This window comes from Bos indicus x Bos taurus, chromosome 3 (assembly GCF_003369695.1).
Source record: "Bos indicus x Bos taurus breed Angus x Brahman F1 hybrid chromosome 3, Bos_hybrid_MaternalHap_v2.0, whole genome shotgun sequence".
Taxonomy (NCBI): Eukaryota; Metazoa; Chordata; class Mammalia; order Artiodactyla; family Bovidae; genus Bos; species Bos indicus x Bos taurus.
The window spans coordinates 110,613,389-110,627,333 of NC_040078.1; the positions used below are offsets into that span (position 1 = coordinate 110,613,389).

Here is a 13,945-nt window from a genome sequence, read left to right on the forward strand (position 1 = left end):
GTATGTCAGCAAATTTGGCAAACTCAGCAATGGCCACAGGCCTGGAAAAGGTCAGTTTTTATTCCAATCCCAAAGAAAGGCAATGTCAAAGAATGTTCAAACTACCATACAATTGTGCTCATTTCGCAAAGTAGCAAAGTTATGCTCAAAATACTTTAAGCTAGACTTCAGCTGTACACGAACCGAGAACTTCCAAATGTACAAGCTGGATTTAGAAAAGGCAATGAAACCAGAGATCAAATTGCCTTTAAAAATACTGATGCCTAGAATCCACCTTGTGAATTGATTTAATTGATTTGAGAATCAAGATCTTTAAGAACTCTCCAAGTAATCCTAATGTTTCAGCCAAAATAGAGAACAATTGCTCTATATCTATTTTGTGGGAAATATGAAAGGTTAAACACCATGAGAATTCAATCAGCCAAAACCAGAATGTGGGAAACTCTCCTGGTCAAAAGAGGGAATATATTTAACAAATAAAGAGCATGGGAAAAAGTGGGAGGGTGGATGGTTAAAGTTAACAGAAACTTAAGATACATATAAGCCTCATTTGCACAGTAAATGAGGTAAATCTCATTTGCACAGTAATTTAAACAGAACAATTGTAAAAAGACACTTATTAATAATCAGAGAAATCTAAACTGGATTAAGGAAATCAATTTTGTTTAGCATTGTGGTTGTGTCGTTTACCTGTTAAAAATGCATACGGAAGTATTTATAGATTAAATGATGTGATACCTGAGATTTCTTTGAAGTTATTGCATCAAAAAAAAAAAAAGAGAAGGCAGGCAGGAAGAAATAAGATGAGATAAAAAATGGCAAAATGTTGATAACTGTTTACTTGTCAAAGCTGGGTATTAAGAACATGGGGATTCACTGCCCCAATATATTTTTCATATTCGGCATTGATACGGAATTATGAAATACAGTACAGTTTTTTAATCTTGCCTATGAATATGTAGTATATATGTGACTGTGTATATTTATATGTTGGGAAATATAAAAAAAAAATGAACACGTGATCCTTGGCCTCAAGGAATAGTGGGGAGCCTAAATATTGGACAACAAAAGGTTTGCTTATGTACTGTCTTTCATCAAAGACAGGAAGGCAGCTAGCTCAAGCTTCTGTGAGACCAAAATGAATGAAATTAAAATAACATTATTAGTATTCCCTAAGCATAAAAAACTGGGCATAGGAATACTATTGCTAAATACTAGAGGTTGTACATAACCTGACTTTGTAAAGTCCATGCTCCTACTACTGAGTTGAGCCATATGAAAAGGCATCTATGTAGTTAAAATGATCAAATATTAGCAATTCTGTATGGTACAACCTAATACTATGTTAAAATTCCTTTCTCTTTTGCGAAAATAATTACATACAGTTAACTCATAGTAAAATAATCAGCATATTTAAAGGAAATGTCAGTCTTCTTTAAAAAGTGGTTGATCTTAAAAAAAAAAAGTGATTGATCTAACACAGAGCTCAAAAATATTTTCTAAATATCCAGAGAAATTGCAACTGTACATTTATCTACTTATATTTTATCACATAATAAAAGCATTCCATTTTCAAAGGAAGCATAAGCTTTATCTTTTAAGTGAATCATAGCTTTAAAATATTTAGTGTATATTTCTTAAAAACAAGCCTGTGAGATGCAAAGATATGCTTTAAGGTTATCGCAAGATATATTTCACAGGCAGAAAGTTAATGTGATGCTTCTTGGGAAATAATTTGTATCAGTTTGATTTAAATATATTTCAATGTTTTGTTTGCCACGCCACAGGGCATGCAGGATCTTAGTTTCCCAACCAGGGATCAAACCCACGCTCCCTGCAGTAGAAGTGCAGTCTTAACTACAATATTATTTTAAAAACCAAAAATTCCAGACAATGAATTCTGAACCAATACTATTATGTACACATATTACCTTGTATCACATATATTAATAACTAATGTATATGTTTACTAAAGGCTTCCCAGGTGGCACTAGTGGTAAAGATTCCACTTGCCAATGCAGGAGAGGACATGAGTTCAGTCCCTGAGTCGGGAAGATTCCCCAGAGGAGGAAATGGCAACTCACTTCAGTATTCTTGCCTGGAAAATGTCATGGATGGAAGAGCCTACTGGGCTCCAGTCTACAGGACCACAAAGAGTCAGACATGAGCAACTAAGTACAATGTTTATTAATTACTGTATGTTAATATAATGAATTCTAACCTATACTACTTATCAAACAGTACAATTTTTCAAGTGGCACTTGATCTTACTTTAGCTTAATATATCATGACCTTGAGCTCTCTCTGTGCTGCAGTTTCCTCCTGTATAAAACAGGACAGTAATAGTTGACTACTATTTATGGAATTAATGAGAATTAAAAAATACACTGCATGTAAAACCTTTAGAATGGCACGTAAATGTTTATAAATATTATCATTATTTGTAGAATTCTCTGCTAGTTACAAGATGCGCACTGTGAAAACAATTCAGGATCACTGTCATCATTAGAATGGTCTCTTCAAAATGCTCTTTATACACTCAATGTATAAGGGGCATTTTGAAGTAGATATGTAAGTAGATAACTTACACTATGCACATGTGAACTGCAAATATTTTTAATGATATGTACCACCATGTTCTTAAGCAACACATTTAGTAGAAAAACCAAAGATAAAAAGTTCATTAAGGAATTAAGAGGGATTAACCTTTTGCAATTTTTTTATTATAAAATATTAAAATAACAGAAATACAAAACAAAACTTCTCCATAATCCCATCACATAGTAAAATCAATGTTTTCATTTGTTCATGTTACTTTCTATTCCTTGTCTACATGCATGTTCAATTTTAACATATTTACAATGAGAACATAGTTTACATTTTCACTTTAATTTTATACCCCATGAAATTTTCCATTTTGCAAAATTTTCCCTTAGTCTCCCTTTTCCTTTCTCATCCCCATCTGCTGAAGATAATGGTAACAGCTGACATACGTCCTTCACAACTTTCTCCAAGCTCATACATATACAAGTATAGACACATATGTAAAGAGGAGAGAAAGATCAGTTTGTTTTTACAAAAATGGAAGTATAATACTTATATACATATGCTTTCTCTTTCTTTTAAACATATGCCAAACATATATCTCAAAGTTAATATACAGAAAAGTTTAAATAAGAAAATGGATACAATCTACTAAACCAGATAATAATACATACATTTACAAAAGTTATTATAATTTTGTATGTAACCTTTGAAAAGATAAAGGAATTTCACAAAAAAATATGGTCACCAGATTTAGTCAGAGCTCATGCTTCATAAGAGTTTATTACAATAACCATGCATAAAATAATCCCACTACTTATAAGCCTATCTTATGAATTTTAAAGCTTAGTTCAGAAAATAAAAATTTTATAATCTTAAACAAACTCATAAATAATATCTGAAAAATATCCTGACTTTAAAGAGTATGTGAGTGTTTGTGTATAATACTGGCCTTCATATGAACTTGGTTCTTTGTACAGCAGAGATGATAGATGGATGTGGTACTCACCCACCCACATATTCAGCTTCTCCATGTTTACAAATTGAGAGACTGGCGTTCAGATATAGTCTGAATACAATTAAATCAGTCTTACCTTAGGTATTACTATTGTCCTAAGTGCCCATAAACATAAAAATAAGACATGAGACAGACCTACAAAGAATTTAAGGTTGTTAAGTCAATGGTTTTAAAACACACTCTCCCATCTAACTGTAATCCAAAACAATCACAAGATCCTTAAATCTAAATTCACAAAGGAGAATTTGGAATATAAAGGGTGATATCAAAGATTAACAGAAGGTCGCAAAACTACAAACCAGATAACTTGGTACCCAAGCCATAGAGCCTCTAATACAAGTAAACTACCAAAAGTCAATTTCTGAGTCCCTATCACATGGAGGTCATACGTATTAGAGGTTCAAAAAAGAATATAATGGCCCTATGCTTATGGAGTTCACAATTTAGCAGACAAGTCAGAATATGTAATTCTAAATGATCATACATACCATATACCGTAGCACAATGCCTAAAACACAGTTCACCAACAGGCACAGGTACTCAACAATTTTTTTGTGACTTGTGATTATAAAAGTCAAAGGCAGTAAGTATCATAAACACAACACCAAAACAACATCAATGCAATTTCAGATTAAATAAATTTATTATCTAGGCCTATATAGTTTAAACTACCTCAAGGCAAACAGATTATTTTAAAAGATATCGTACTTTTTAAATTTATTTTTAAGTAAAGGATAATTGCTTTACAGTATTACATTTGTTTCTACCAAACATCAAAAGGAATCAGCCATAGGTTTACCCATGTCCCTTCCCGCCTGAACATTTCTCCCACCACCCTCCCCATTCCACCCCTCTAGGTTGTTATCCAGCCCCAGTTTGAGTTCCCTGAGTCTACAGCAAACTCCCTTTGGTATCTATTTTAAATATGGTAATACATGTTTCCATGTTACTCTGGCCATACCCCCCCCTCCTCCCCCACCCAGGCATGTCCATAAGTCTGTACTCGATGTCTATTGTCTCCACTGCTGCTCTGCAAACGGGTTCATCAGTGCCATCTTTCTAGATTCCATATACATGCATTAGTATATGGTAACTGTTTTTCTCTTTCTGACTCACTAGATGCATCCCCTTCATTAGGACTGTTTCAACTGCAAACGGGTTCATCAGTGCCATCTTTCTAGATTCCATATACATGCATTAGTATATGGTAACTGTTTTTCTCTTTCTGACTCACTAGATGCATCCCCTTCATTAGGACTGTTTCAAACGTGTTCCTTTTTATGACTGAGTAATATTCCATTTTATATATGTACCAGCTTCTTTAAAAAGATACTATACTTTTATACACACTTCCCACTAACTGCTCAGAATGTACACATGGAACCCATGTAGAGTTTAGTGCAGGGAGACAAAAATATGGGCGGGGGGGAAGCACATGCATCATGTGCACCATTTAAAACAACTCTACTAAACATTCTAACCAAATATCAAAACCAAAATAGATTATGGAGCCTAAAAGAGACTGGCTGTAACCTTCTTCCACAATGAAACTGGTAAAATAACATGAAAAACCTATACAAGTGCTCTGTATGTTACATGCTGTTAAAAACAATATTAAGTTTACACTGATATCAGTGTAGCACCTTTTAAGTGTATTAGAAGAGAAAATAGTACTTAAAATCTAGTTGAATTTGTTACTAAAGTGCACAGATGTTTTCTAGAACACTCTATCTTCTATGGTGAAAATAACAACAGTATTAGCAGCAACTGGGTTCAGAGATGATCTTGAATTCTCAACTAAGATAATTTATTCTTTATATTTTAACAGGTGGCCCACATGCCATATGCCTTCACTCAAGCATAATGAGGATCCAGTTTAAAACTGGCTCAAAGTATAAACAACAATTTAAAACTTTCAAAATGCATGCATTCCATAACCAATATTAATCCTAAGTGAACTATTTGGGCATACTATCATACAATTTAATTTGTCCTATGAGGAAGATCTAACTATTGCATGAGAGATCTAAAGTTTTCTAAACCTAAGACTATCAACGATAAACTTCAATTGCTCAGTATACTACAGTGAAATGCAAATAAGAACTGATAAAGTGATAGATGTTAATAAATATTTGATAACACAAGTACAGTAAAATGTCAATGACAGAATCTAAATGTTGGTCATTATGGACACATCCTGCATTTTTTTTTTCAGTTTTGCTGAGTAGTTGAAAATATTTTCCTAATAAATTGTGGAAAAAACACTACTTGACACTTCTTTGGTTATTTATCATTTAAGCTTTTAAGGAGAGAAACATAGACTTTAAAAACTCCTATGTGGGCACTGTAGTTGGGACAAACATGGATTCAAATCCCAGCTAAATCTCCTAACTAGCTCTCTAATATTAGTTACTTAACCCCTATACACCTACGTTTCCTCCTGAAAGTCACTCAGTCGTGTCCAGCTCTTTGCAACCCCATGGACTATAGAGTCCACAGAGTTCTCCAGGCCAGAATACTGGAGTGGGAAGCCTTTCCCTTCTCCAGGTAATCTTCCCAACTTCCCAACTCAGGGATCTAACCCAGCTCTCCCGCACTGCAGGTAGATTCTTTACCAGCTGAGACACCAGGGAAGCCCATAGTAAATGTTGAGGTTTAATTCTTCCTATAAAGCACAGTGCCAGGCACATGGTAAGCACTCGAAATGTTAGCTGTAGTATCACTGAGATTGCTAATTTTATGATAAATCGAAAGATTAGGATTTAAGCAGTAATTTTCTAGGCAGCTGTCTTAACACTGAGTTGATCATTTTGACACCATTTACAAAAAGGAAGATTCCTGGTAGGAAACTTACTGCTTAACACGCAGGCTAAGGGAGAAGGGAGGCGAGGGGGAGGGGGGGACGGGTGATAAAAGAAAAATCTAAAAAATACTGCTCAATTGACAGTACAGTATTGTTCTCCATCTGAAAAAAAGAAAATCACTCAGAATTAAATAAGAAAAGTTTCAAGACAAACTTTAAAAAGCACTCAGCAACTCCTATGTAGAATTGGCTTCACCTCTGCAGGTTGGTTGGATACATCCTTGTTATGACAAAACTTGTCACACTCTTCCATATTCTTAATTGTTGCTAAAGGGACTAGACTAGAACATGACATTTATAGTTGCCAACATCTTTCTCCTAAATCAGGACAAGCCAACGAACCCATTTCTTCTTAGGTAAGAGCACCACCTCCACCTTGGTCTTGATAACGGTTATGGGGGGAGGGGAAAGAAGGCAGGAAAATGAATTTGCAATGGTACTCCTGAAACACCCTCTTGGTTATTCCTCAGAAGACCCCTCCACGACTCATTCCCGCCACCACCACCCCCACCTGACCTCTCTCCTGTTAAAACTTCCAGACTCTGGTTCACTAAAGATGCACTTAAGTATCTGACACCTTTCCTCTCCCGGCCCAGATAACCCACCAACAGGGCTGGAAAAATTAAAAACACAAAAACAACAGCCCCTCCCCCTCCCCTCCCAACCAGCAGCAAATCTTTGTCCCACCTGCCGAAGGACCACTCTAAACGCGCTCCAGACTCAAGGTTGCCTCAGTCCTGCCCGGAACCTTTCCCCAACCGGGCCTCGGCGACGCCTCCACGAGCCTACGCTTGGCCCATTCCCCTCCCGGGCCCCGGGACGCGGCCCCCGCCCCGCCCCCCGCCGCCCGAGTTCTGCCTCACCTCACCTACCCTCTTTCGGGGGCCGGACTCCACCTCTCTCTCCGCCATGTTGGGCCCCGCTCGGAACCGCTGCGGCTCCCAGCACGGTGGCGGCGGAACCTCTCGGGCCCCCGGCCCCCGCCCACACTGCAGGAATAGCCGCCTCGCGGCAGCGTCCCCGAACCTGGCCGGGCCTGGCGCTTAGAGTGGGGAGGGGGCGGATGCCGCGCGCCGGGTCGGAGATCTTGAGATCCCACGGGTGCGAGCGTAGGCGGTAGGGCCTGCCCGGGAAAGGGGGGGGCCGGGACTCGGGGGGTTAATGGCCTCCAAGGGGCCCCGTGAGTAGGATTATTTTCTCTCAGAGAAATTCCTCCGCCTGCGGTTTCTTAAAGGGATCACCAAACCAGCCCCTTGCGCGCGCCCTTGATGCGCAGGCGCACCCTAAGCCCCTCCTTCCTTTCCCACCAAGCCCCCGGTCCCGAGCGTGCGCGTTGAGTAGCCGAGGGTAGGCCAAATCCTGCAAGTCTCTTTGCTGCCAGCAGCTGGTCCCACTACTCAACTATGGCCGCTTCCTTAAAGGGGCCATGACGCAATGATGAAGGGGGAATGCAAGAAATTAGTGAAAGGGCTATCTGGAGTATTGGGTGAAATGTCAGTGAGGGGTCCAGATCACCATCTTGGACCTGACTCCAGTGATACCATTGTAAGGGGAAAACGATGGTGAGCTGAAGTTCACAGTGGACCTCTGAATGTGAAGAATCCCAAGCAACAAGAGAACAAGCCAGTCATCTCAAGAAGATCCACCTTTCTTGCCTTTAGACAGCCTGGTCAGAAGCACAGGGCGTAGACGATTAAGGGCCACCTCTGACAGCCTAACTTCAAAGCCAAAGCCTTTGGTGATTTTGAAGACTGAAGCAACAACTGGAGACAATTTTCTCAAATTTGTCCTTTGTCTAAATCGAAAAGTATCTTAGGAACCATCTACGCTTTCCCATTGGTAAAATTGCAGCCAAAACAAGGAAAGTCATTTGCCCCAAAGCATGTAGAGGCTGGTGTGTAATTAGAACAAGACTTGAGTCACAATCCTCCAGGCTTTTCAACGCACCAGGCTGTCTTCGAAGCAAGAAATAAATTCATTCTTATCTAGAAGATTAAAAGTGAAAATTCATGATATTTCAAGAATACTGTAATTATCCTCTGAAGATGTGTGACGGTTTGCAAATACTGTGTGTCTTCATTCACTTCCACTGAAGGAGCTTTGAGAATATGACTTAAAGAATGAGCATCTTTAAGCAGAAAACTGTGAAATAGATTTGGATCTAATTTGCCCTGAAACCAAAGCTGAAGATTGCTGAAGAAACTGAGGACTTGATGCATTCCAGTCTCCCATCCCCAGGAGGGGAGAAATTGCCCTAATGGAGTTGTAGCTAGGGGTAATCATATAAGAAAGAAATACAAAGAATTTGCTTCCGAAGAGTCTTTCCTCGTGACAAAAGACATTTAGATGCAAATGAGCAACTCCAAAAATTACAAGATAATGGGACGTAATGTTTGTGTGTCACTTTAATTTTTGCATATTGCTTGATAGATGTTTTTAAACTAAGAAGTTTTATAATCCATCACACTTAACTGAAAAGAATGTGTAAGATTGCTAGGTTTCCATGCTGATCTTTGCTCACTCTTGTTCATCTTTAATTTCACTTGTGGATGAGAAAGAGGAGAAAAAGACAAAAAAAAGTATGTTTCAGCCCAAAAGAAAAAGAGATGTCAGACCCTTTAGTTCCATGTTAAGAACAAGAAGGAATTAAAAAGAGCAGCCAAGAAAAAATTTCAGGGAATATGGGTACATGAAAGGTCTAGTCATCTCTTCTAATAAAATCTGGTGACTTAAGTTTGAAGTTGGAGTTGCTAAATTTGAAGAGGAAATGGGGAACCTATAAGCCTGCTCCCCAGCTTCCCCCTTGCCCTCAGTGTTCTCCTTTCATGCCCCCTCCCACTGCTAGAGAAATGTGTTTCTCTGAACACAGTTTAAAGCCATTTATTTCCTCCACGTTTTTAAAGATGGAGCCACTGAGGCCCAGAAATAAGATTTGACTTGCTTGAGATCACAAAAAGAATTAGGAACAACAATAGAACTGGAACAGACAGCCTAAAGCTGTTTCTTACTTCCAACTGTTTCTAGAGGTATTGTGAATGTGTTGGGTCCTGAACAATAGGTGGGATTTGTACATTCCACATGATAATACAAGCATACAATCAATTTTCAGAGCAATCATCCATGTCAGGGAAGGAGAAAAGAGAAAACCAACGCTTAGTGGGCACTGCAAGGTTACTCATATTATCTGAATTTTGTAGAGGGAATTTTAGAGGTTAAGTGACAGTCCAAGGCCATTCAGCAGAGAAACCAATTCAGAATTAAAAGCCTTTTTCTTTCTAGCTTATGCAAATATGTAATAACCTGTGGATTGCAAATTGGCAGTCTTGCACACCATCTTTCCTGTAGTTGTATTTGATTCACCATGTACAGTTTAGTCAGGTTACCTGCTCTTTGCCTCAGTTTCCTCATCTGTAAAATAGGTTGCTGGGAGAATTAGTTAATACCTCTAAATCTCTTAGGATACTTTTGGTTCCAAACACCAAAAGACCATATCATTTTATAGACTTTAAAAAATGTTTTAACTTAAAATATTTACTGCATGCCAACCTTTAAAATGGGCTAATTCACATGCAAATATCACATAAAATTTTCTGACTTCTCTGTGAACAAGTAGAATATAATGGTGTAGTATTTTGTGAATATCATTTTAATTTTCTTCATCAAGTTATGTTCCAGTATAGACTATTGTCTGAAGTGTAGCTCTGAGACTTATTTCCCTAATCAAGAGTGAGTAGAACAGGCTTCAGTCAGTTCAGTCACTCAGTTGTGTCCAACTCTTTGCGACCCCGTGAAGTGCAGCATGCCAGGTCTCCCTGTCCGTCACCAACTCCCGGAGTTCACTAAAACTCACGTGCATCGACTCAGTGATGCCACCCAGCCATCTCATCCTCTGTCGTCCCCTTCTCCTCCTACCCCCAATCCCTCCCAGCATCAGAGTCTTTTCCAATGAGTCAACTCTTCCCATGAGCTGGCCAAAGTACTGGAGTTTCAGCTTTAGCATCATTCCTTCCAAAGAACACCCAGGACTGATCTCCTTTACAATATACTGGTTGGATCTCCATGCAGTCCAAGAGACTCTCAAGAGTCTTCTCCAACACCACAGTTCAAAAGCATCAATTCTTTGGCCCTCAGCTTTCTTCACAGTCCAAGTTTCACATCCATACATGACCACTGGAAAAACCATAGCCTTGACTAAACAGACCTTGCTTGGGAAAAAAATGTCTCTGCTTTGTAATATGCTGTCTAGGTTGGTCATAATTTTCCTTCCAAGGAGTAAGCGTCTTTTAATTTCATGGCTGCAGTCACCATCTGCCGTGATTTTGGAGCCCCCAAAAATAAAGTCTGACATTATTTCCACTGTTTCCCCATCTATTTCCCATGAAGTGATGGGACCAGATGCCATGATCTTAGTTTTCTGAATGTTGAGCTTTAAGCCAACTTTTTCACTCTCTTCTTTGACTTTCATCAAGAGGCTTTTTAGTTCCTCTTCACTTTCTGCCATAAGGGTGGTATCATCTTCATTTCTAAGGTTATTGATATTTCTCCCAGTAATCTTGATTCCAGCTTGTGCTTCTTCCAGCCCAGTGTTTCTCATGATGTACTCTGCATATAAGTTAAATAAGCAGGGTGACAGTATACAGCCTTGACGTACTCCTTTTCCTATTTGGAGCCAGTCTATTGTTCCATGTCCAGTTTTAACTGTTGCTTCCTGACCTGCATATAGGTTTCTCAAGAGGCAGATCAGGAGGTCTGGTATTCCCATCTCTTGAAGAATTTTCCACAGTTTATTGTGATCCACACAGTCAAAGGCTTTAGCTTTGGCCACCTCATACAAAGAGTTGACTCATTGGAAAAGACTGATGCTGGGAGGGATTGGGTGCAGGAGGAGAAGGGGATGACAGAGGATGAGATGGCTGGATGGCATCACTGACTCGATGGACGTGAGTCTGAGTGAACTCTAGGAGTTGGTGATGATCAGGAAGGCCTGGCGTGCTGCGATTCATGGGGTCGCAAAGAGTCAGACACGACTGAGCAACTAAACTGAACTGAACTGATAGTCAATAAAGAAGAAGTAGATGTTTTTCTGGAACTCTCTTGCTTTTTCCATGATCCAGTGGATGTTGGCAATTTGATCTCTGGTTCCTCTGCCTTTTCTAAATCCAGCTTGAACATCTGGAAGTTCACAGTTCACGTATTGCTGAAGCCTGGCTTGGAGAATTTTGAGCATTACTTTACTAGCATGTAAGATGAGTACAATTGTGCGGTAGTTCGAGCATTCTTTGGCATTGCCTTTCTATGGGATTGGAATGAAAACTGACCTTTTCCAGTCCTGTGGCCATTGCTGAGCTTTCCAAATTTTCTGGCATAGTGAGTGCAGCACTTTCACAGCACCATCTTTCAGGATTTGAAATAGCTCAACTGGAATTCCATCATCTCCACTAGCTTTGTTCATAGTGATGCTTTCTAAGGCCCACTTGACTAAATATTCCAGGATGTCTGGCTCTAGGTCATCGTGATTTTCTTAGTTGTCTAGATTTTTTTTGTGCAGTTCTTCTGTGTATTCTTGCCATCTCTTCTTAATAGCTTCTGTTAGGTCCATACCATTTTTGTCCTTTATCGAGCCCATCTTTGCATGAAATTTTCCCTTTGTATCTCTAATTTTCTTGAAGAGATCTTTAGTCTTTATCATTCTGTTGTTTTCCTGCATTTCTTTGCATTGATCTCTGAGGGAGGCTTTATTATCTCTTCTTGCTATTCTTTGGAACTCGGCATTCAGATGCTTATATCTTTCCTTTTCTCCTAGAACAGACTTAGTGGAGCGAAAACGAATTTGCTAAATTTCCTTAATTCCATTTAACCTGTGAAATTTAGTACTTCCTAAGAATCTCATGCTCAAACTACCACACAGTTGCACTCATCTCACACGCTAGTAAAGTAATGCTCAAAATTCTCCAGGCCAGGCTTCAGCAATACGTGAACCGTGAACTTTCAGATGTTCAAGCTGGTTTTAGAAAAGGCAGAGGAACCAGAGATCAAATTGCCAACATCCGCTGGATCATCAAAAAAGCAAGAGAGTTCCAGAAAAACATCTATTTCTGCTTTATTGACTATGCCAAAGCCTTTGACTGTGTGGATCACAATAAACTGTGGAAAATTCTTTAAGAGATGGGAATACCAGACCCCCTGACCTGCCTCTTGAGAAACCTATATGCAGGTCAGGAAGCAACAGTTAGAACTGGACATGGAACAACAGACTGGTTCCACATAAGAAAAGGAGTACGTCAAGGCTGTATATTGTCACCCTGCTTATTTAACTTCTATGCAGAGTACATCATGAGAAATGCTGGGCTGGAAGAAGCACAAGCTGGAATCAAGATTGCCGGGAGAAGTATCAATAACCTCAGAAATGCAGATGACACCACCCTTATGGCAGAAAGTGAAGAGGAACTAAAAAGCCTCTTGATGAAAGTCAAAGAGGAGAGTGAGAAAGTTGGCTTAAAGCTCAACATTCAGAAAACTAAGATCATGGCATCTGGTCCCATCACTTCATGGGAAATAGACGGGGAAAGAGTGGAAACAGTGCAAACCGTGTCAGACTTTATTTTGGGGGGCTCCAAAATCATGGCAGATGGTGACTGCAGCCATGAAATTAAAAGACGCTTACTCCTTGGAAGGAAAATTATGACCAACCTAGATAGCATATTACAAAGCAGAGACATTTGTTTGCCAAGAAAGGTCCATCTAGTCAAGGCTATGGTTTTTCCAGTGGTCATGTATGGATGTGAAACTTGGACTGTGAAGAAAGCTGAGCGCCGAAGAATTGATGCTTTTGAACTGTGGTGTTGTCTTGGGAGTCCCTTGGACTGCAAGGAGATCCAACCAGTATATTGTAAAGGAGATCAGCCCTGGGTGTTCTTTTTAGGGAATGATGCTAAAGCTGAAGCTCCAGTACTTTGGCCAGCTCATGCGAAGGGTTGACTCATTGGAAGAAACTCTGATGCTAGGAGGGATTGGGGGCAGGAGGAGAAGAGGACGACAGAGGATGAGATGGCTGGATGGCATTACCGAGTCGATGGACGTGAGTTTGAATGAACTCTGGGAGTTGGTGATGGACAGGGAGGCCTGGCGTGCTGCGATTCATGGGGTCGAAAAGGGTCAGACACGACTGAGCAACTGAACTGAACTGAACTGAAGAATCTCATATTCTTCCACACTCCAGAAATGATACTGCTTCCAACGAGGACAGTTCAGTCAGGAAGCCATGACATACTCAGACGTTAAACCTAACTCAAAGTGTAGAGGGAAGAAGGAAAAGAAAGATAAGAAAGAGAATGATTGAGAGATATATGTCTATATCTTCCCAATTTGGGTAAAATTCCATATACACAATTATTAGATACAGTGTTTTTGAAGGAGCTATGCAAGTGAGTGGCCCTTTAGCTCCAGTGTGATATGGAATGTATCCAGAAGTTCCCACACACCCTGCAGAGGAATAGGGAAGGTAGCCAAGAGAACTGGCT

The 13,945-nt window shown here is 39.6% G+C and overlaps 1 protein-coding gene across 4 annotated transcripts in view; it reads right to left on the reverse strand.

The window, feature by feature from the left end:
* Positions 1-7,708, reverse strand: part of ZMYM4 (zinc finger MYM-type containing 4) — a 164,825-nt gene extending 157,117 nt beyond the window's left edge. Inside the window, exon 1 of one of the 4 annotated variants that reach the window (XM_027537872.1) lies at positions 7,298-7,708. In XM_027537872.1, coding sequence (XP_027393673.1) covers positions 7,298-7,336 — 39 coding nt within the window. In that variant the 5' untranslated portion in view covers positions 7,337-7,708. Of the gene's footprint in view, positions 1-7,112; positions 7,211-7,297 lie in introns of those variants that run through there. The other 3 variants (XM_027537871.1, XM_027537873.1, XM_027537875.1) reach the window with 3 other exon arrangements.
* Positions 7,709-13,945: the final 6,237 nt, after the last annotated feature.